The sequence below is a fragment of the Xenopus laevis genome, chromosome 2S (genome assembly GCF_017654675.1).
Source record: "Xenopus laevis strain J_2021 chromosome 2S, Xenopus_laevis_v10.1, whole genome shotgun sequence".
In the NCBI taxonomy this organism is placed as follows: domain Eukaryota; kingdom Metazoa; phylum Chordata; class Amphibia; order Anura; family Pipidae; genus Xenopus; species Xenopus laevis.
Window position 1 is genome coordinate 117,558,477 of NC_054374.1, and position 22,834 is coordinate 117,581,310.

The 22,834-nt window shown below is 36.0% G+C and overlaps 1 protein-coding gene across 10 annotated transcripts in view; it reads right to left on the reverse strand.

The window, feature by feature from the left end:
• lmo7.S (LIM domain 7 protein S homeolog) overlaps window positions 1-22,834 on the reverse strand; it is a 95,284-nt gene that overhangs the window by 46,657 nt on the left and 25,793 nt on the right. For all 10 annotated transcript variants that reach the window (NM_001097845.1, XM_041582919.1, XM_041582922.1 and 7 more), the window contains 3 exon segments: window positions 7,830-7,936; window positions 19,531-19,600; window positions 20,504-20,574. In NM_001097845.1, the coding sequence (NP_001091314.1) occupies window positions 7,830-7,936; window positions 19,531-19,600; window positions 20,504-20,574 (248 nt within the window).

The following is a 22,834-nucleotide window of genomic DNA, read 5'->3' on the forward strand; positions in this document are numbered from 1 at the left end:
TTGAAAGAGCAGTTTATTTACGGTAACCACAAATCAAGAATTTTATTGGCAACTAAAGGGTTATCAAATTGTTGCGTAACTCCAACACTATTCCAACCCAAAAGGGCAACGCAGTTGTTCGAAATAACTAGGAGTGCCACTTGGAAGAAATAGAAACGGACAAGAGCTCAGCAATTTCAATAGAAGCTATGCAGACACTTCAGTTCTATGCTGCTGTTTAAGCCAAGTTCTAAGTGTTTGCAGTCTCTCAACAAGTAAACTGCATGCATAGCACTTTTGAAAGAATTCAATATTACGTGTTTTAAATGATGAGGTTGTTTCAGCTTCTATACCAGTAAGTACCTCTCAATACATGTGATTTAGATAGAACAGAAAGCTGGATGAACTCCAGCACATAGCCTCCTAATAACTAAGCAAAAAGCAATACACAGACTTTTAGGGCAAAAAATATAAAAAGAGACACTTGATCAGAGCAACATTAGGATACAGACATATATGACTATTATACAGTAATAATCCAGTGGTGGCTCATGAGAACATAGGTTACAGCACATACTGCTTGTGTCTTAGTGAGCAAAAGAAAAGAAAAAGCTTTAAATTCCAATATAACCTCAAGGAAGTTTAACTTGAAAGTGGTTTAGGGTGATTTGGAATGAACAATAATTAGCTGTCCTAGACAGTCCTGGACCTATGGTTCAGGCAGCAAGCATCGCAGGTGTCTCTCTGCCGTTTGTCTCTTGTTGATCTACTCCCACAAGTAGAGAACGAACCACTATAGTTGAGTGGAAGATTTACACAAGTGAGAAAATATTTCTTATTATTAAACTTGTTACTTTATCTGGAGTATGTGGCACTTTATAAGTGATTTTTATGACCTATGGTTAAATGCACACCAGACCTTTAGACTTGTTTCTTTCACTAATAAAATCACCCTGGTTGCAACTGTCTGCAACATTTTGAAGAATTTTTTTAAATGACAGAAAGGCAGATAAATCATCATCATCATCACCATGTAACTCCATAACACATAAGTGTCCACTGAGGAACCAAGATAATCAGGCATTTTAGTCCCTGCAAGCAGAATACACCTAGTGGATATTTATATGCTATTAAGATCTTGTCCATAGCGTTTGAGGACTGCTAGAAGAGCAACTATTGTCGGAGTTTGTGGAGATGTGTGATGCTCTCTTTGAAGTATGTCTTGTACCAACACACTCAACAGATTTTGGCTTAAAATGCAAAGTCTGCCATTTCTTACCAGTCAATATTATTATCTGCCAGAGAAGGGTTGATTCTGCAGGGGAACATTTTCAACACACAACAAGAAGATACTATGCATCCTATATTTAGAATTTTTGTATTTGTGTTTCTAAGCAATATTGAGTGTTTTTTAAAGGGGAACTATCGTGAAAATGAAAATTTAATATTAGCTTCAGCATACTGAAATAAGAAACTTTCTAAATACAATCAATTAAAAATTCTGTACCGTTTATGAACTAATCAAGTTTATCTTCACTATTCCTTTCTCAGCATCGGTTTCTCTTCATTCTCTCTTCATGCAGTTTTGTTTGTACTGTAATCAGTTATTTGAGTGAGCTCTAATACATCTGCTAGCCCCCCCCCTTATAAAATATATTGGATCATTCACCTGACACCCAGCTGCTGCATCAAGAGAGAATGAAGAGAAACAGATGCTGAGAGAGGAATAGTGAAGATAAACTTGATTAGTTCATAAACGGTACAGAATTTTTAATTGATTTTTATTTAAAAAGTTTCTTATTTCAATATAAGGAAGCTATTATTAAATTTTCATTTTCAGGATAGTTTCCCTTTAAATAGATAAATAAAATACATAAAAAAATATATTGTCTGTAGATCATATGTTTTTAATTTCTATATAGACTACTGTATTTCAGCTATTATTGAGGGTACCATGATCTGACCATATGGTGAACCTCAAAGAGGATCGAACCAAGAGCGTCTGAAAACCACTATCATATAGTTACAACAAAGTCTCTATGAGAAATTAGTATGAAGCACATCCTAGGTAAGAACACGTGGGTGATAACCACAGTCTAGGTGTGGACAAGTTTGACAGTAATTTGACATTGAACTCTGAGTCTGGAGAAGGAAATGGATTCTTGGGAGTGGGAAAATCTTGCAACATAATCTGTTGTTTAACAGACAAGTGTGGTGTTTATTGGATGCCAAAAGAAAGCTGCCTACCTGAATGTGTAATACCACATGTAATCTTTGATAGAAAATGACCTGGCGCTCCACTTCAATGCTACAACATACTATATGACAGAATTGATGTACTTGAGACTGGAGTTAAAGAACCTGACTGGCCTGCACAAATCTTCCAATGGGATGCATTGGAGTATGTAGTGCAAGGAGTCACTGACAAAGCAACACATGTCCAACATCTAATACTCGAATATATGTGGGATGAAATAAGGTTAAGGATCTGCTGGTTGTCCCGATCACTCGACTTTGAGTGTTAAATGGCTTCTTTAAACGTCCCTAGTAAATATTCATAGTGTGCATTTGATTCTCAAGTGCTATGGATCAAGTCAACCAACAGATCCTTCTAATAAACATACTAAGTTTTCTATCTTTTAATTTCAGGTTTCCATCAGAAAATATCTTTGATATAAACCTCTTCCATCTGTGTGTATTTATACATTTATAATTTCCGCTACAAGAAATGTAACAACCTTGGTATTTTCTGATCTGATTAACAGATGCAATTTTTACATAAACTGTTGCATGTTTCCACAGATAATCTTTTTAGTTTTTGGCAAGTGGCAAGTCGCACCGTTAGAATACTGAATGCTACTTAAATTCAAGTTCTCAATGCCCCTTTCAGTATTCGCATCCAATTTTCAAGTAGTCAGAACGACTGCAGTCACCTAGAAAACAAAAGCCAAAATCCTTGTTCTTCCCGTGGTAGGTTTAGGCCTAAACCTTCATTTGGGCACTAAAAAATCATAGCACTGGCAAGACAAAATCAAGCTGCAATACCATTAATAATTAAAGAGCCACTGGAAAAAATGCCCACATTTTTAGAGCTCTGATGACAAATTCAGACATGTATAATATGGAACTAAATGGTGAGATTTTAAACTTCTGACCACCAGCAAAAATAGAAAGAGTAGAAAGACCAGCGGTTCGGGAGCAGAGACTTAAGGTCTAATGGCTGAAAGACAACCAAAGGCAAGGTGCATCTACAGAGGAATATACAGACCTATGACACACTTGATAGACTGCCTGTTATAGTCCTCTTAAAAGGGTGGTTATGGCATGGCTTATTCTAGGAAACTTTTCAATTGGCCTTCATTATTTATTTTTTATAGTTTTGTAATTATTCACCTTCTTCTTCTGACTCTTTCCTGTTTTCAAATAGTGGGTCACTGACCCCATCTAAAAACATATGCTCTGTAAGGCGACAAATGTATTCTTATTGCTACTTTTTATTACTCCTCTCTCTATTCAGGTCTCTCTCCTATTTATATTTCCGTCTCATTCAAATCAATGCTTGTTTTTTCTAGGGTAATTTGGACCCTAGCAAAAAGATTGTTTGAAATTGCAAACTGGAGAGGTGCTGAATAAAAGGCTCTAAATAACTCTAAAAACCACAAATAATAAAAAATGAAAACCAATTGCAAACTGTCTCAGTATATCATTCTCTACATTGTATTAAAAGTTAACTCAAAGGTGAACAACTCATTTAAGGATAACTGATTGTTACTATGCATGTATGTGCCAATCTGTACCTCAATCTATGTTCTGCCTAAGTGCCTTTAACATAGATTAGGTATGTCAGGCATGGAAAATGTGCATTTCCCATGTCCTAGTAATCCACCTGAAGTGTTGTCATTCAAATATATTAAAATGGATGTAGTTGGGCTTGAGAGTGTTCAAGGCGAAGCAGAAGTTTTAACAATTATGTCATACCACTCACTTGTACTAGAAAGGATTGCCAATAAAATTGAGTTTTTTTAAAGCAACGCATATATTCTAAAGTATACATTTATACTGCCTGAGATTGTAACCATAGCAAAGGCTCTGAGGGCTCCTCATGCCACACCTTAACTCAGGGTGCAAAACATTATACTAGGATTTACCTTGAATTCCCAAAGCTTCTACAGGTTTCATCTTACACTTAGTAAAATGAAACATTTCTAGATAAAAGAAAGGTTTCATAACAATGAAAGTTCTCACAGCTCTCGGATACAGACAGGACTGTGAAATACTTCAGCAACAATCAAAATGGGAACATTAAATCAAATTTAGATTTCCGCTTACTTGAATAATTGAATAGTATTGTTTGCACCTTAGTGAATACCAGCATTGTACCTTAACAAGTAGTAATAAACATTACACAGATATGAAAATAGGATAGGACTTCTAAATCCAAATAGGATACATTTTGTTTATGGTGAGTCTCCGTGAAACTCACTCACACAGTGACATTTCTTCATCCACTAGACCAGTGATCCCCAACCAGTAGCTCGTGAGCAACATGTTGCTCTCCAACCCCTTGGATGTTGCTCCCAGTGGCCTCAAAGCAGATGTTTATTTTTGAATTCCTGGGTTGGCGGCAAGTTTTAGTTGCATAAAAACCAGATGTACTGTCAAACAGAGCCTCAATGTAGGTTGACAATACAAATAGGGGTTACCAAATGGCCAATCACAGCCCTTATTTGGCACCCCAAGAACATTATTCATGCTAGTGTTGCTCCCCAACTCCTTTTACTTCTGAATGTTGCTCATGGGTTCAAAAGGTTGGGGATCCCTGCACTAGACAATAGTATACCTCCCAACTGTTAAGAGGTGTTGACGATCTGTATTTTTGCTATATGTTTGAATAACCTATATAAAAGTTTTTTTTAAGAAGAACTAAAGCTTAACTAAAGAAATAGGCTAGAAAGGTTGTGCATTATGTTTTGGGCCTCTGTACCAGCCCAAGTCAACCACAGCCCTATAGCAGGGAAGATCTGTGTCTTCAAAGATGCCCCAGTAGCTCCATATTTTATTTTCTACCAATTCACCGAATATATATATATATATATATATATATATATATATATATATATATATATATATATATATATATATATATATATATATATATATATATATATATATATATATATATATATAAAATTAAAATGTCACAATACAGGGCTGATCAGTAATTAATATAGATAATTACTACATGACAGCACAGAAACCAGTGCAACTGACATCATAATTGAATAATCATCCTTGTAGCATCAGCTTATATTTCAGACAAACCTCATTTTCTGCTTGTAAATTTGCAATGACCCCTAAGCTTAGCTTCTTAACAGAAAAGTGTTAAAAGATACTGACAATGGGGCTTATATTATAGTTTTGGATACTTAAGTGATGACAAACAACTCTGACAACATAAGAAAAAGAGGAAATTGCAAGAGAAAGGTGGGCCTGTCTGTTATTCCCAGATCCAGTATCGAATGTCTGTATGATCATTTCATCACCCTCATACAGTGCTAAGCATGCATTATATATGCAAATCATTTCCCTGGTAAAAAATGTAAAAAATTCCTGATTTTTTTTATTGTAGAAGCATGGGGGTTGATAACTCCAGTTTTGTTTAATTAACACTGGGGAAAGCTGCCGTGCTATAATATTTTATGGTAACCCATAAGTAATTAGCATGTATCTGTTTACTGGAAGCAGAATAATGAAAGGAAACTTCATATTGCTTGCAATGTACTAGACCAAATATGACCAGTGTTATTAAAAAGCCCCAATAACGGACGGATGGAAAACCAGTATAAGTTATTAAAAAAACATTAATTAATTAAAAGGTAGAATGAGCCTTAAACACACAAAAAATGAATTCAATATAAATTTGTACACCGACACTATGGCTTGTCGTACTCATAGAACATCCCAAAAGTGAAAGAACAAGTGACAGATAGTACCAAGTGGAAGATCTGTCATCAAGACAATAATCCTTTGAAGTCTCTTCTAAAAGTAATCAGTGACTTATCTTTATTTGTCCATAGCACAGCCAGAACTTGCAATAGAGAGGTCCCATGCAATGTCTTAGTCTAGAAATCCAAAGTGCCGTTGATCAAAGAGTGTTTTTTAATGAAGCATGTTTGTGTATACATGAAATAAAAGATGCTGTATTTTTGTGAAGATTCGTATTCATCCAAGTCATGGTATATCTGTAGAAATAAGTCAAATCAACTAGATTTGCTGTGTTTTTTTCCTTTTAGATGTTTCACCAGTCACCCAACTGGCTTTCTTAATTCAGAATAATTTGTCAGGTTATTCCGAATTGAGAAAGCCAGTTGAATGAGTGGTGAAACATCTTCAAGGGAAAAAAAACACAGCAAGTCCAGTTGATTTGACTTATTTCTACATATAAAAGATGTGGCATCGCTTGACTGACACTGCTGACATTGCGTTGTCACTATATTGTAGCCATAATACTGCACAGAGATTTTATAGCGTGTCATTAAAGCATTAGGCCTAGCAACATGTAAACAACTAAAGTCACTGGCACAACTGCCTGAAAGAGCGAAACCTGTAATAAAGTTTAATAAGTTTGATTGTTAAACCAAAGCCACATTCACTCTCACATAGAATATCCTATCAGATTCCATGGTTCAAGTAAGGAGCATTCACAGCAGCATCTTAAAAGCAATGCAAGCGCATGATCCTTTTCTAGAAGTGACTGCTTAAACACAATGCATGCTTGGGCCCAAAAATGGAGCACAGCATGTGGCACTGTTAAAATTGAGCAGATAATGAAAACCATACCCTATTTACAGTTAAACAAACTAGCAAACATAGGCATATAGTCTGTTACAATCACATATGTGAGTTTACAATCACATTGTGGATTAAAGATAAAAGCCCATTATACTTGCTGTGTAGGCATACTAGCTATCTCAAAAGATGGCTTGAACTGCAATTTCCAGCAGTCTGGCTTAATCAGTGGCAGAGTGAGGATGTTGGGTGTTGTAGTTCACAAGAGCTGGAATTCTTGAGCTCGGTCTCATCTCTATATTCTTGGCTCCCCAAAAGAAGGGATTATATATTTATACGCTCAACATGTTTCTTGCAACATAAACAGATTTTAATAGCTTCCCTAGGCTTACGCAGTCACTGGTTTCACAGCAATTTAAGGCACACACCAAAATCATTAAATGCACACTCTAAAATAAGACTTGTTGAAACATGAGCTTCCCATGCGGGCCATAATAATTCTAGAAAAAAGAAAAGAAAAAAAAGAGAAAGAGAACTCTGAGACAAGGACTTTCCCGTGTTAAGTACTCCAGGAAGATGTTACCAAGCAAGACTTGATTTTGACTTTGTCTCATATGTACATTCAACTGAAATGTGCAAAATTAACTCTTTAGCTACCTGGCGTTGCACTGTATGCATGGAGTAAGAGCTCTGCCTACATTAGCCATTGTGGGAGATATGTTTGTTACTAAGATTTAATATGGCTACTATAAATGACCCTGAAAAGCAAAAAAACATGGGGGCAATGGAAGATGAAAAACTGAAAATATCAAAAGCACAGACAACACACTGTATGCCCCAAGTCTGCATATAACATAACTGTTTGCAAGTATTCTATGCCCTTGCTGTGCAAACATATAAATCAGAGCGGTCAATGTTACCCTGCAGAATGAAGGCCATACAAGCGAGACTTGTGTTTCTACATTAGAACATCACAACTCTCTATGCACGACCCTAACAAAGGGCACATTTAAGTTCAGACACTCAGTATTAGTTCCAAGTTTCAAAGATGGAAGACTTACCGGACTGTGACTCGAGATGATAAATCCTGAAGATCCCCAGGGTGAAAAAGTTGGGCTTCTTTTAGTCCAAGTTTCTCACAGGCTCGCAGGAAGATGTTGATATTATCCTACAACAGCAAGTAAGATATGACTGCTTTGTGCTGCTATAAAAAAAAATCTGTTTCTTATCTAAGTTCAACACTCCAAAGTCCAAGAGAATCACATGAAATCTGTAAAAAGCCCTGAGAGCATACTGTAAGAATACAATATTTCATGAACAAAACTATGTGTCTGTGTGTGGCTGGAAATGTTACCTGCTTTAGTCAGTAGGCAGAAAGGTACACTTTGATGTTAGCTCTGCAAACAAACGCCCTCTTTCTGCCTTTGCACGACAAACCTCACCTCTTGGCTCTTTAAAAATAACTACAGCTAATGACATTGACCCACCCAGAAACTGTTGGCAGTTCAGACATAGGAGGGTGAGGAGAAGAGAGGAGGAACAATCTGTTTCTATGATTATGCACTGATGGTGGATATTGCACCTGGAATCTAGATGCCGAGCAGAATTCTGACAGCACATAAATATGCAGCAGAAAAAGAAAAAAAAAAGAATTCTATACATCAAAATAAATACAAAGGATTTAGGAGTGGTATATTATTCTCTGTTTGCACCTGTTGAAAACTTCACTGCCTATAAAAAGCGACAGCACTTAACTCACAGGAGCACTAGAACTAACACTGTGAAAGAATAATACAGATTTTTCTTTTTTTTTTTTTGTAGCTTTTCTGCAAGTGTACGGCTATGTGATCCAAAATCCTGAATGCTTGGAAATGGGGTTTATTGGATAAGGGTTTTTTCTGCAGATTGAAGAACCATGTCTTAAAGCTCCTAAAAAACTTTGTAATAAATGACTTCAAGAAAAAACACAGTAAGTTCAATTGATTTGACATATTTCTACAGATATAGTGTTCTAGCTTGCCTATTGCATATAGATTAGCAGTTTTATGGCTAATCTATAGGCAATAAACTGCATTTTTCCTCCTTCAAGGGTTTCACAGACTAATATATGTGATCCCCAAACATATGATAGCTCATATTAATGCACAACTACACTGAAAAAAAAAAATAGATAGCAATGTTGTACATTATCTGGTGCAATAAAATGGCCTTTCCCCTCCCAAACATGTAGTCAATAATATGCATACCACACTATGAGTTAATGTTTTCACAAGTACAATATATGGTTTCCTATTACAAATTCCATGTATTGAAAACAGCTTCAGCTTGAAAACATCATCTAATTCTCTTCAAACCTTTCTTACTTTAGTCAAGAGAATATGGGCCTATACCAGGCATGTCCAAAGTCAGGCCCGGGGGCCAAATGCGGTCCATTTTCAAATTTACACCGGCCCTCAGCCTCCATCACAAAATTAATAATAATGTGGCCCCCCAGCAATGTGCAATATGGAATCGCGTAGCCACAACAGTATTATTTGGGCACATGAATTGAGTGAATTGATCTGCCACTTGGTCTATACTGCTGCCTGTGTGCTGAAGGTATTAGCAATAGACACGTACTGGCACATAGTGACATGCTGCTCTCACATACTTCTTTAGGGCTGAAGGTGCAATAGAAGTACTGATGTGCCAGTACAGTAAATGAAAGACGTATGTGAGAGAAGCGCTTCACTATGTGCCAGTACTTGTCTATTACTAACACCTTCAGCACACAGGCAGCAGTATAGACCAAGTGGCAAATCAATTCACTAATTTGCTCAAATATTACAGCTACGGCTACGTGATTCCTTGTTTAAAGGAGTTAAATGATGTTAATGGTTCAAAGAATGATCGGCCCCACACATTTTCACCTCACCAAATCTGAAATCTGGCCCTCTTTGCAAAAAGACACCCCTGCCCTATACCAACTGTTTTTTAAAAACAAAACAAAAAACAGTTAAAAACATTGTTGCAAATGATGGTATTCAACCACCAAGAGTCTGGGCCTAATCGGGTTCATCCAATAGTTTCAACTAGATATCTATTGAGGTAGCAGTCGTGGAGAACCAATACATTGGGTACTATCTGAACGGTGTGAATCAGCATCTTAAATCTGCCCAAGTATGGTCAACGTTACTTGATGCAATATGGGGGACTAATTAGCATATTTTTATGGATTAGCAGTCTATTGTCAGGGTACAAGCCCTGTTTTCTGTATAATCAGAAAAGGATAACAATAGGTTTATAAACAAGAAAAATAGCATGTATTACATCACATTTGCATTATTTTGCTAAATGAATGAGGCAATGTTAGCATTTTGAGTGTATATATAATATAATATAATATATATATATATATATATATATATATATATTTATTATAGTTCTTTATTTGAAGGTGAAATAAAGCCACCCTGGCAAATGTTTTAGCCTCTCCCCCCCCCCCCCAAGACCAGAACTACCCAGCAGTGTTGGCCACATATTTAGCTGTGTCACTTCTGTCTCTGGCAGCCATCTTGCTGATCAATGACCAGGCACATAAACACTGGAAGCTAAACTGGGGTCTTGGGCTATTGCACATTTTCTTATGTGAGATAAATAATGGTAATGGACAAAGTGTGTTTTCTGCCACATCGTCCTTTTAAAGTGGCAGGGAATCTCTACTCTGAAGGGCACAGTCATTAGTATGATGTACACCTGAGATTCACCTGATGGTAGACTGACTTGGGCTGGTTTAGGAAGAACTAAAGAAAAATTCAGAAGAAATGTTGATAAAATGTTGTTTGAAGTGTTGTATGAAAGTCAAAATCTTTAAACTGTTCTATTTAAAAGACAAATTCACAGAAGTGGAAATAGAGGTTTGCGAATATGGCGGGAAATCCAATAATGATATCTCCACTTTTATTATGTCTCAATATCAATACTTTTGTGAATTCCACGTTTGTGAATACCAGTGGCATGACTTTAGAGGAAGCAGACTGCATGGGGGGCCCAGACTGCTGGTCTACTTCCTCTACAGCCACAATCCTGCGGAAAAAAATGAGTGCACCCAGTGCAACTTATTCGTAATGTATATAAACTATAGTAGTGTTTCCGAAGCAAAGACACCAGTTTTAACAGTTGCAGGGTAACAGTACTTTATATTTTAATTACTTTAAAACAATTTTATTTTTGGTGTTACTTTTCCTTGATTTTCCTGGATTACCCAAGGTCTAACGGTGTAAAATAATGGCATAAAATGAGGCTGAAACATAAAACACATTTTTCATTTATTTTGCACACTGTTAAACCTTTGCAAATTTCAGAGCATGATAAATAGGCCCATTAGCATTTATGCTGTATGCATGCTAACAAGAAGACATAAGCAGCAGTGCTCACAAACATATCTGTAACTGCTCCTGAGTGAACAGCACTAGTCAAAGAGTTTCCCAAACACAATGTGGAAAAGGAAGCCAATGCTTCTCTTTAGGAAACACTATCAATGTCCCTGTGTACACCATCTAGCCTCTAAATTGGCCGCATGCCCTCCAGTTCAGGCTAGTCCTTCCCAATTTATACAGCTCTTTTCATACCTTTCATTTACATCAAAAGAATGTGTTTGCTTGATACATTCCTCCCAACATTTTGTTAATAGAAAGAGGGACACAATTTTTTTGACCATGACCATTTTTTTGGCCACACTCCCTAACTACCATGTCCATTTTAATAATTTGGCAGGTTATGAAAGTTTGAACACATTTCTGTGTTATTACAGTTTTGCTTATGAAGGTGAATTGCCCTTTAAGATGTGAGTCTAAGTTCTGCAAAGAGACCTGCTTATCTTAAACTGTTACAAAAGTATCTAAGTATCTATTCTGGGCTCTCTCTGTAAAAAGCCAATTAAGTTAGAAACGTTATATCTTTTTCTGGCTGCTCAGTGCATGAGATCAAAGAGAAAGTAGGTACATTTCAGTAACAAACCAGGGACCTTGGGTTGAGCTGTTAAAAATCGGGACTGTCTCCACCAACCATACATTTGAATGATATGTTTGACAATATCCCGGGCTAACCTATTGTCTAATGTAACTCTAGATGCCCATACTTTAGCAATGTGGGGTGAACTTTAATTGATGTTAGTACACTGTGCATGCACTCAATGCCATTGACTGGATGCACAATTCTGCACTGCACTTGCACCCATCCTAAGAATATCCTAGAATATTGTGGTATGGTGCTCCTCATACAGTACCCTGGGTTGATGTGTTTTTTTTTGAGGAAAAACACCAACCCAGGCTAAAAGGTAAGCAACTGGAATCACTGGGTGGGCCTATAAACTTAGAGCACCCAGTGATTTTATCTTTCCATGTGCTTTATTAGAACATCAACCACTTCTCATGCCTTAGTTGTAAAAAATGTATGAGAAGTGCATAGAATATTGATCTAATGAAGTGGTTTGTGGGCAATAATATGCATATAGGACCTACAGATACTAGTGCAAATTACGTTTGGACATCCCTTGATTTTACGGATTACAATGGCATCTTTGGCTATATACTTCTATTTATAGTGTAGTGCAGTCAGTGTTGCTATTAATATGGGGCATTCATAATAAAATGCTTATTTAAAGGAACAGTTCAGTGTCAAAATAAAAAATGGAGTAAAAAGGCTGTGCAAATAGAAAATGTTTCTAATATAGTTGGTTAGCCAAAAATGTAATCTACAAAGTCTGGAGTGATTGGAGGTCTAACAGAACAGAACAGAACAGAATACAACTTCCTGCTTTTCAGCTCTCTAACTTTGAAAGGGGGGCCACATGGGACATAACTGTTCAGTAATTTTGCAATTGATACTCGGCATTAGGCTCAGATTCAAAAGCAAACAGTTATGACCCATGTGCCCTCCCTCAAGTCACTCGTTGGGTATTGCCTGATAAACAGTTAGGGGAAACCAAGAGAGCTGAAAAGCAAGAAGTAGTGTTCTGTTCTGCTATTAGACATCCAGTCATTCCAGCCTTTATAGATTACATCTTTGACTAACATGTTTTATTTTGCACAACCTATTTACCCAGTTTTTAATTTTATACCTAACTATTCCTTTAAGATCTATCAGAAAAGTTGCCAAGTATAGCATGGTATTAAAGAAAATGGCCCTGCTCACTAGGTGGATATGATGCTGTACTGTACATACTGGATTAAGGAGAACATAACATCTAGATTTGTGAAGTAGAACAGCCTTCTCATCTCAGAAACAATTACATTAATATTTAGGTAGCAGCAAGCAGCAGCTACAATACTATACAAATGCTACATGAGGGCAGATTTACCAAAATGTGAGATTAGAGTTCAACCCAGAAAAACTCATTCACTTTCTATTTAATCCCATGGGTTATTTACAAGTGTATATTTATCAATGGGTGAAAATTAGAGCTCACCATCTGATAAAACAGGAATCTAAAAATCCCACAGGAATTTATGGCAATAGTACACACAGGGTTTTTAATTGGCACTGTGCGTAAGCATAAAGAAGTGGCAGTCAGTGCTTTCAATACAGATGCAAATAGTTTAATGCAAGCCCTATTTATTTGAGTTTGAACATATCTACATTATTTCAGTCCAAGACCTAAAAATAACTGAATGAAAACAGCTGAATTAAAAAAAAAAAAATCATCAAATGAATCATATTCCAAATTAGCCCGAAATCTTTTTGTACCAATTTGCTTTCCGAACTTTCAGACATACAAATGTATGCCCTTGCTGCACGCTCTACTTCTCTTGGAGGTAGTTTTATTCACATTCCTCTGTGGCTAAACAGACTTAAGCGTGTACATTTGTGCCTGCTTAATACTTTTAATACCTAACTGAAAATAATACAAAATATGCCTTTACTATCCTATGTATCACGGCCAACAATGTTATATTTCTGCCACAACACCACACCATCTCTTTACTCAATACCTAACTGAAAATAATACAAAATATGGCTTTATTATCCTATGTATCAAGGCCAACAATGTTATGTTTTTGCCACAATACCACACCATTTTTAAAACCTCTCCAAACCAAGGATTTAAAGCATTAGATATATTTGATGGCTCACTATTATACCTACACATACCTTGGTTACCTCTACATATTTAAATAAGGCACAGATGGAATCCACATTTTCACTACCCATTTCAAATTTAGGGACCATACTGAGTAAAACAACACATAGAAAAACTATGAAAAAAAACCTTTGTAAAATAAATGGCAAATTTATGAAGCCCAAACGCCGGATTTGGCAGCATCATTTTACACCACATTTAGACCATGCATAATCCTTCAAAGGTGAAAAAAAAAATCAAGCAGATCAGTAAGTTTTTGACAGAAAAGACAGAACTGAAAAAATGATGCCTTTTTATAATTTTGTAATAGCTCCTGCCTATTTTAACTTATGTGTATATTTGTTTTTCAATTTATATATATATTTGTTTTTTTTTCTTTCAATGTCCAGCTGCACTCTGATCCGGAATTTTCTAAACAAATGCGGGTGCAAGGTCAACAAACATAAAAATATTCACAAGGCTTTTGCTTTCACTCATACATTTAAAGAAATGTCCAGACAAAGTTGGTAGTATAGTAAAGTACATTTGCATATTCTAAAAATATTAAATGTATGGAGAAGGAATGCACCGAATCCACTTTTTTGGATTCGGCTGAACCCCCGAAATCTTCACGAAAGATTCGGCCAAATACCGAAATGAATCCGAATTTGCATATGCAAATTAGGGGTGGGAAGGGGAAAACCTTTTGTACCTCCTTGTTTTGAGACAAAAAGTCACGCAATTTCCCTCCTCGCCCCTAATTTGCATATGCCGGGCCGAATCCGAATCCTGCTGAAAAAGGCCGAATCCTGGCTGACTCCCGAACTGAATCCTGGATTCAGTGCATCCCTAGTATGGAGACTTTGTATAGAGGTGATCGCATGATAAGAGATATTTCAAAGTTGGATGGAGGATATGGCCCCAGCATTTCATGGAAAGGTCAAAACCCCAGAATTATCATGACTCTGTGGCACAATCTGACCTCTATGATAGCTAGCTAGATAGATCGATAGATCAATTAATCTAGGTCAGTTGACATGAACTACATCTGCCTCTGCTTACATGCATCTCAGCCTGAAAACACACAACTGTGCCCTGTGAATACAGGAAGGTCTCTTAAAGTGGAATAAAAAGTCATAAAAATTGAATTTAACACAACACGGGTAACATGAATTAGAGCTGAGTTGTGGCAGGGAGTATTTATTATTATTTTTTAACCTACTTTACTTCTCTGAATTTGTTTCAGAAGACCTACCCATATTAAATACCATATGTATAAAGGGTGTTTAGATTCCCTTTAGCTTCCTGTAAATGTAAAACATATCGGCATACCAAGCTACCCGAGTTCTGAGTAGAAACATCCACCATTTCTCTAATCAGAAAATCTAATCCAGAGACTGTAATTTAACTGTACCCTCCAGTGGCTATATTATCACGGGAAATTGGAATGCACGTTTGGTTTTACAAGAGTACATGTTTAATCATGCTTTTTAAACCAATAATTTAGGTAGTATAATATATCATTAAGGTTTGCTAGAGTTGTCCAGAGAGAATATTTTGACCCAACAATTCTTGCTGAAATATTGCATGAGTAGCTGCAATGTAGCACATACACCAGCAAAGAAACAGTCATTCCTAGTTGAATAATATAGCCCATACTAACATTTTCTTTTTTTTAAAAAATATTTATTACTTTTCATTACCTGGAATAAAACTAGGACTCACTTTGCTGCTAGCTTCAATTTTTATGAGTAAGTAACTGCTCTGTGGGAACAAATGTGGTCAGACTGGTTTGTATTATATATATAAAAAAAAATCAAATCTTAATTATGCCCTAAACATTATATTTGTTTTCAACAATTCAAATATATGTTTCCATAGCTGCTAAAATGGCACAAGCTTTTAAAGGAGAACTAAACCCAAAAAATGTATATGGCTTGAAATGCCATATTTTATATACTGCACCAGCCTAAAGTTTCAGACTTCGAATAGCAGCAATTATCCAGGACTTCAAACTTGTCACAGGGGGTCACCATCTTGGAAAATATGCAACACTCATGCTCAGAGCAGCTGTTGAGAAGCTAAGCTTAGGGGTGTCGCAAATCATAAAGCAAAAAATTAGGTTGGCCTATAATATAAGCTGATGCTACAAGGCTGATTATTAAATTCTGATGCTAGTTGCACTGGTTTTCTTTCAGTAATTATCTGTTTTAATTACTAATCAGCCTTATATTGTGATTTATATTCTATGTGTACTGTATATTGTGAGTGGGTCCCTAAGCTCAGTAAGTGATAGCAGCACAGAGCATGTGAAAAAGCAGAAAAGAAGATGGGGAGCTACTGGGGCATCTTTGGAGGCGCAGATCATTATCGCTAAAGGGCTGTGGTTGCCATGTGCTGGTACAGAAGCTTAAAACATGATGTACAACATTTCTGGCCTACTTCTTTAGTTAAGCTTTGCTTCTCCTTTAGGTGAGACGAACAATGGATAAAAAAAAATAGCAGTACAGGTAATGTGAGGGCACAGTAAACTGTGGGCAGACAAAGGCTTTCAGTAAATATACACCAAAAAGTAAGAGCAACAACAACATGTTGGCTGAAGCATTTTTAAATGTATATCTTTACATTTTATATTTAGCCCCATTATATATATATGGCAATTAGACAAAGGATAAATATACTGTACTATAATGAATGTACAATTGTTGTCTACAATTTATCCCCTTACAAGCAGGGCCCTCCTCATCTCTATAAGTACATATCTGGATTGTACATCTTTTTCAGATTACATTATAAATTGTTACTCAACCAAAATAGAACCAATTAAACCTGCTTCTGAGGAGAGTCATTAGAAAAGATTTGTCAACCCTTTGGTATTTTTTTGGGAGTTCCTCTGATTTACACCCTTAACTGAAGCAGAGCAAAACTATGGTTGGGACTTAACAGGCCATGGGCAGGGAGCAACAAGGTTGTGACCTGGAAATAATCTGGGTGTGGCCAAAGAAAATCTAGAATTTTCATATGGGAAGATTGACAGCTGTTAGAAACATTTGCAAAATTACATTTGCTGTGACATACTGTATAAACATACAAGAAAACCTAACTATACAATTTTCAAATAAACTGGATTTATTACTATAGATAATTGTTTACACTGTTTGCTTTTCTGCATAGCTTTTTATACAGTCCACCATTTCAGAAAAGACCATCTATTACCAAGCTTAGAAGTGGATGCAAAGCAGTGTCAATCGACTACACATGCAAAAAACAATAAGAAAGTTCTAAAACAATATTGCTAACTATGCCAGTTTCTTCACATGCTGAATTCCCGGCAGGCTCTTCCAAATCTATCACAGCACATAGGTTTGGTGTAGCTGGCATGTGCAAACAGTTGACCATTCCTGGAAAGGCCAAATCATTAATGCATGACACCCCACTGTAAGAGGCAAATAGGGGAATGTAATTAAAGTCGCAAAGAGCAAAACAAATAAGAGTATTTGCACAAATAAGAATAAAAATTTGCATTTTGCAATGTAATATTCTTTCTTAAACTTAACTGCGTATTGCCCACTTTTAAGAAGTGCATGAAGGTGCCATAACCTATGGAGCAAACATAACATTTTTAGTAAGTATTACTTTCTCTGTGCACTGGCACAAAAAATTCGCACAAAATAAAATGTGTTCGTGCAAAGGCATAACTTTTTACATTGCAAATATTTTTTCCATTTCTACCTTTTATTACATTCCCCCAAAAGTTCATACCTTCCCTTGTTCATTTAAGTGTACAGTAGCCCAACAAGTACAAACTTATCCTCACATCTTAATATGCTATATAATATTTAGAAGGGTCAATAGACAATATAAAAATACATTTTTCAGGGTTAAAACATTTCTGAGAGGTACATTTTCCGAACAAATTTTGCAAAGAAGATTCATGCCAGCAAGCAAAAACAACCTTTCACACACTCTCTGAAGGAAAAGGTTTGACAGCTGCTCCTTACCTGGTTATGATTAAATAGGTTAGAATTTATTGCAGTGCCTGGTTTACCTGATCTCTTAGCAACACATCTTGATAAATGTATCTGTATACAGTAAATTAAGCAATGACCTGTTATATATAAAGAATCATAGCAACACAACCATATTAGGGAAAAAATGGACTGTCATGTATCACAGTCCTAGTACACACCCTGCATAGTTATGCTATTGCTCTCCTGGCTTACTATTACTTGCATTTGCATAGTATAAGTGATTTTTATAGAAAGATGCATACATGACTACTGCACAAAAAGTTTCTGTGTGACAATACATCTTAATTTGCCATTGTCTAGGGACCAAAAAGTTACAGTCTTGAAAAAAATAAAGCCACAATACCTTAATAATACCTCAAAACCCCAAACTCACAATAAAATATACAACTACATAACCCAATCTGCCTATACTTTTCACGTGTTTTAACAAAAGCACATGAAAGCCCAGCTGCCATTTTTCACGCACATCGTTTCCACTCCTCACAGTGTCAGGACAATGTTTAATCGTTGGGCATGTGCATTACAGCACAGTAATTTGAGGGGCAGATAGACTAATAATGCAAATGCACAAGAATCCTGACTGCTGAAATTACTCATGTGCCAATCGTGACTGGGCTGAAAATAACTTTGGGGTAGAAAGAGCACTTACATTACCTTTCTGATTCAACGGAGATGCTTTTTGGAAAGAAGTCCGTGCAAAGACAAATCATCATTAGGAACTATACCATGAAAAAAGGGTTGTAGCACCCTATCTAACAAACCTTACCATAAATTGGCTTTCCTTTAAAACAAAGAGGAGACTTACAGTAACTAAAACACAGCTGAAAAGAAAAAGAGAATTAGAGTAACCTGCTCACCAAAGCTATTTTTATTTTGCCAACAGAAATTATTTGCCACACCAGCAAACTCAAGTATTTTATGCCATTAACATGGAGTAGATTGGTACAGATCCACTCCCATCAGCTGTTTCTCCTTCTGCATAGCAGCCTAGTGTGAGATTATCCTTGTAGAGGCAAAGACACTACAAGTACGCCTCTCTAAAGTGTCTATAAAATATGAGTTTAAAACCTATTTCTGTAATATATGTCTTCATCACTGCCATTTAACTTCCCTTTATTAGCAGAAAGCTACATAGACTAGTACTGTAATACATGTTTCTAAAGCATTTTACGAAGTGTTCCCAAGACATTATTATAGTCCACACCTACTGATGTAATTTCAGCTAAACTTTGCAAGAGGAGATTTAGGGCTACCCACGCTACTGTAAATCAGATCTTGGCAAGGAAGGTAAAATCAAAAAGGCTTTACTACGGTAAAGAAGTCGTTCACTTACCAAGTTAAGCTACTTAAGGAAATATGCTTTGTACAATTAAGGCTTTCTGAATTGTATTATGCGATGTGGTGCAACAATCTGATATTTCAACCCTTCTAGATGGACTTCTGCTAATTTTTCATTAAATATCAGTAAGAGAACCCGTCTGAGGGCCAATAAGTGGACAACTTGGTGTGGAGTGATAAGTAAGCAGCTTTTATGAAACTGCATTTTTGGGCTACTTAAATAGGTGCTAAAAGAACTATGTGTACCAGTACCCAAAGGTTACATATATGTCAGTATGTAAAAAGATTACTTACCAGGCCAGCGATGGGTGTGGATAAGCGATTGATCTTTTTGATGATTCCAGGTTTAATCGTGTTAATTAGGCTAAATGTTAAAAAAGGTACATTATTTAATGCCCTGCAAAGTCAAACACAGCTTTGTACAGATTTACGCTCCTATACAAAACACAAAACTTGTTATGGGGAAATATTTTTTATAATTTCATAGCTCAGACAGCAACTTTGCCTAATTATTATTAGTTATCTGCCTGAAGACTAAGACCTCTTTCACACAGGAGCCTTTTTTGTTCCAATCAATGATTCCACTCGCAATGAATACTTAGTACCATGAAATAGTTACATACTTAAAATTGTGAACTCAAAATGCTTCCAATACTGCAAGATCTCCTTTAGAAGCTGTATTACTGATGCAGACCTGCAAAAGTGGTCTGCCAACTCATCCCACATTTTTTATTTTTTGTAAATATCAAAACAGCTCAGAAAAAACTATGCAAGTGCAAGAGCCAAGAACTGCTTCTTTGGCATATTATTTTTTATTTCAGCAATGATTATATTATTCATAGGATCTTTTCTGGTTTTTAAATTAAGAATGGAACAAGAATGCTCTTGTCATGTACAGGGATACATCTTTTCATTATAATTCATAATATTTAAAAAAAATGCTAAATTAAATATAACAGCATTCAGTCAGCTAATAGGTTTCATAGGATAATATGTGAGGTGAGACATAAGATTCTGACAGATTTTATCATGCCATCAATATTTGTCTTTCTATGATCAGACTAAAATTATATATATATATATATATACACACACACACACACACACACACACACACAAACACACACATATTATACAAACACAAACATACATGATTACGGTACATAGAAAGAACATACAACAGTCTCTAATCTGACTTGTAGGAACCATTTCCCAACCTTATGTTTAGAGTGATCCAGCCCCAATCTCATACAAATAATGTACTTACTCGCAAAACAGAACCCCATTTTCAAGGGCAGAGCGAAAATTCTTGTTCCCAAAGTTTTGACCAGTGACTTCCTGAAGAATTAAAAAAATATATATATATATATTATTGATGCATTTTAAACAATTTAAAACCACATGAATAATTGGTAATCCTAATTTAAACATAATTCACTTTTTCACATCGCTATAGTTCAACCATGGCACCTTATTTATACAACTGAAAATAAATTTTCATCTGTAATATAAATTAAATGAGTGGGTGCTGGACCAGAAGATAAATAAAAAAATATTGTACTTGTAGGACTAAAGTTACCATGTCTTTATAACAAAGGCCTGCGAGTGTGGTGCGGTCAGTCTAATCATAAGCCAATAAATGTTTTATTTGTGTTTAAGGTTCTGGACACAAGGGTATCCAAAGAAAACACAAAAGGAATACACAGTGCAGCAAGGCAACAATGAAAAGATTAATAATATATACAGTACACCACAGTGGTGGAAGATAAATCCCACTACAAAGTCCATAATGCATTATGAGGCCTTTTGTAATACACTTTGCAAGAAAAAAATAATAGTTCAGTAAACTGCTGCTGCTGCTGGATAAAACAAGGTCCATCTAATCAAATAAGTGAATAATAAAATCTCACAAACCTCTCTCTCTTCTACTCAATTTCAGAGTCACTGGGTACTCATTTGTAAGGCTGAATGCCATTATCATTCATTTAGTAGAAAGATTAAAAAACAACTACATCTTTGTGCATATTTTTGACCAAAGAAAAAAAAATATATTAGTCTATACACGTTGTATGAAGGAGGCCACAAAGCATCCGCAGTACTGTGCTGCAAAGCTTTTATTCCAAAATACACAACATGTTTCGAGTCAGCAAGGACCCTTTCTCAAGTGTGACACTTGAGAAAGGGTCCTTGCTGACTCTAAGCATGTTGTGTATTTTGGAATAAAAGTTTTTACTGTGGATGCTTTGTGGCCTCCTTTATACAATGTGTATTGATGAATCTTTTGGTCTTTACGGTGTGACCCAATTTAGAAGGTGAGCCCACTTAATAAAAGTTAAGGGAAGCACTGGGAAAATTGCATAGGATTAAAAAAATATATTAGATTAGGTTGTGCAAATTCAATCACATATTATATGACAAACAAAGATCTAACCACAAATGAACAGAACAACAATGTGATTAACGCCATTCAGAAACTCAGAATTCTATGTAATATAATCAATAAACATAAAAACAAATAATTTAAACAATGGCTTCTTACAGAGAGCATGTTTATAATTGAACCGAAAGGTTCACTGCTTTAAGGCCAAGATTTAATCATGATTATTAAGTGAAAGCCCATAATGCTTATGTGTCCTTATAAAACATGGGTGGCCATTGTTAACACACTTTTGATTTATCAAAAGTGTGATGAGTACAGTAAATCTAGCTGGGGCGTAGACAAAGTATTTGCACTTCTTCCTTGTTTAATACTAGGAATGGCTTCAGGATCTCTGTAAAGCACAAGAGAAGAAATTCTCATTTCAGCACAAACCACAAGAGTGAGGGCCTAAAGACATTGGTTAAGGCATACCAAACAGTGCAGATTACTTTCTTACGTATTCACCCATGTCCTTTTGTGAATATTTCTTGCCCCCTTGCTCAGTGTGTTTGTATTTGGTGGGAAAGAAATATCTTTGGTTATATACTGCTTTGGGAAGCATGTCACAAATGATTATGTGCTGCTTTTTCCTATTGTATGATTCATATTATCTTCAGTAGGGTGTGCACATGAAAAAATGCTGCTACCAGTTTAGCTGCATTTTTATAACTTAAGTTACAGTCCAGAATATACAAGAGTCCAGGGTATAAAGACTATAATTTTCATCAGTGTTTTTCTCTAATGGGCAGAGTAAGCAAGTTCTGAATCCTGTAGTATTCTTTATTACAGGGGGTCAGTCATATAAACATGTAATATATTCTAATATAGGTATGTATTTTTTTTAAAAATAGGCTTTTTTTTTTTTTTTTTTTTAAATGGCAGAAGGGAGTTATCAGAGTCTGATACATAAGACACCAGGCCATGGACAGGAGGATAAATGGATACAGATAAACAGAATCTACTGTATAATCAAGCGAATAAAATCTTGGTCAGACAGGACTCCACAAAAGGTTTAATAAACTGCTAAAAATAATTCAGATATCAGGCAGATTTGAAAATCTTACCAGGCTCCTTAGGCCCACAGTATGAGGCTATGTTCCCAGAGCTGCAAGAAAGCAATACTAACTACTGTACCTTATAAATCTGAATAACTCACTAACCCCTTGTATGTTGCTCCCA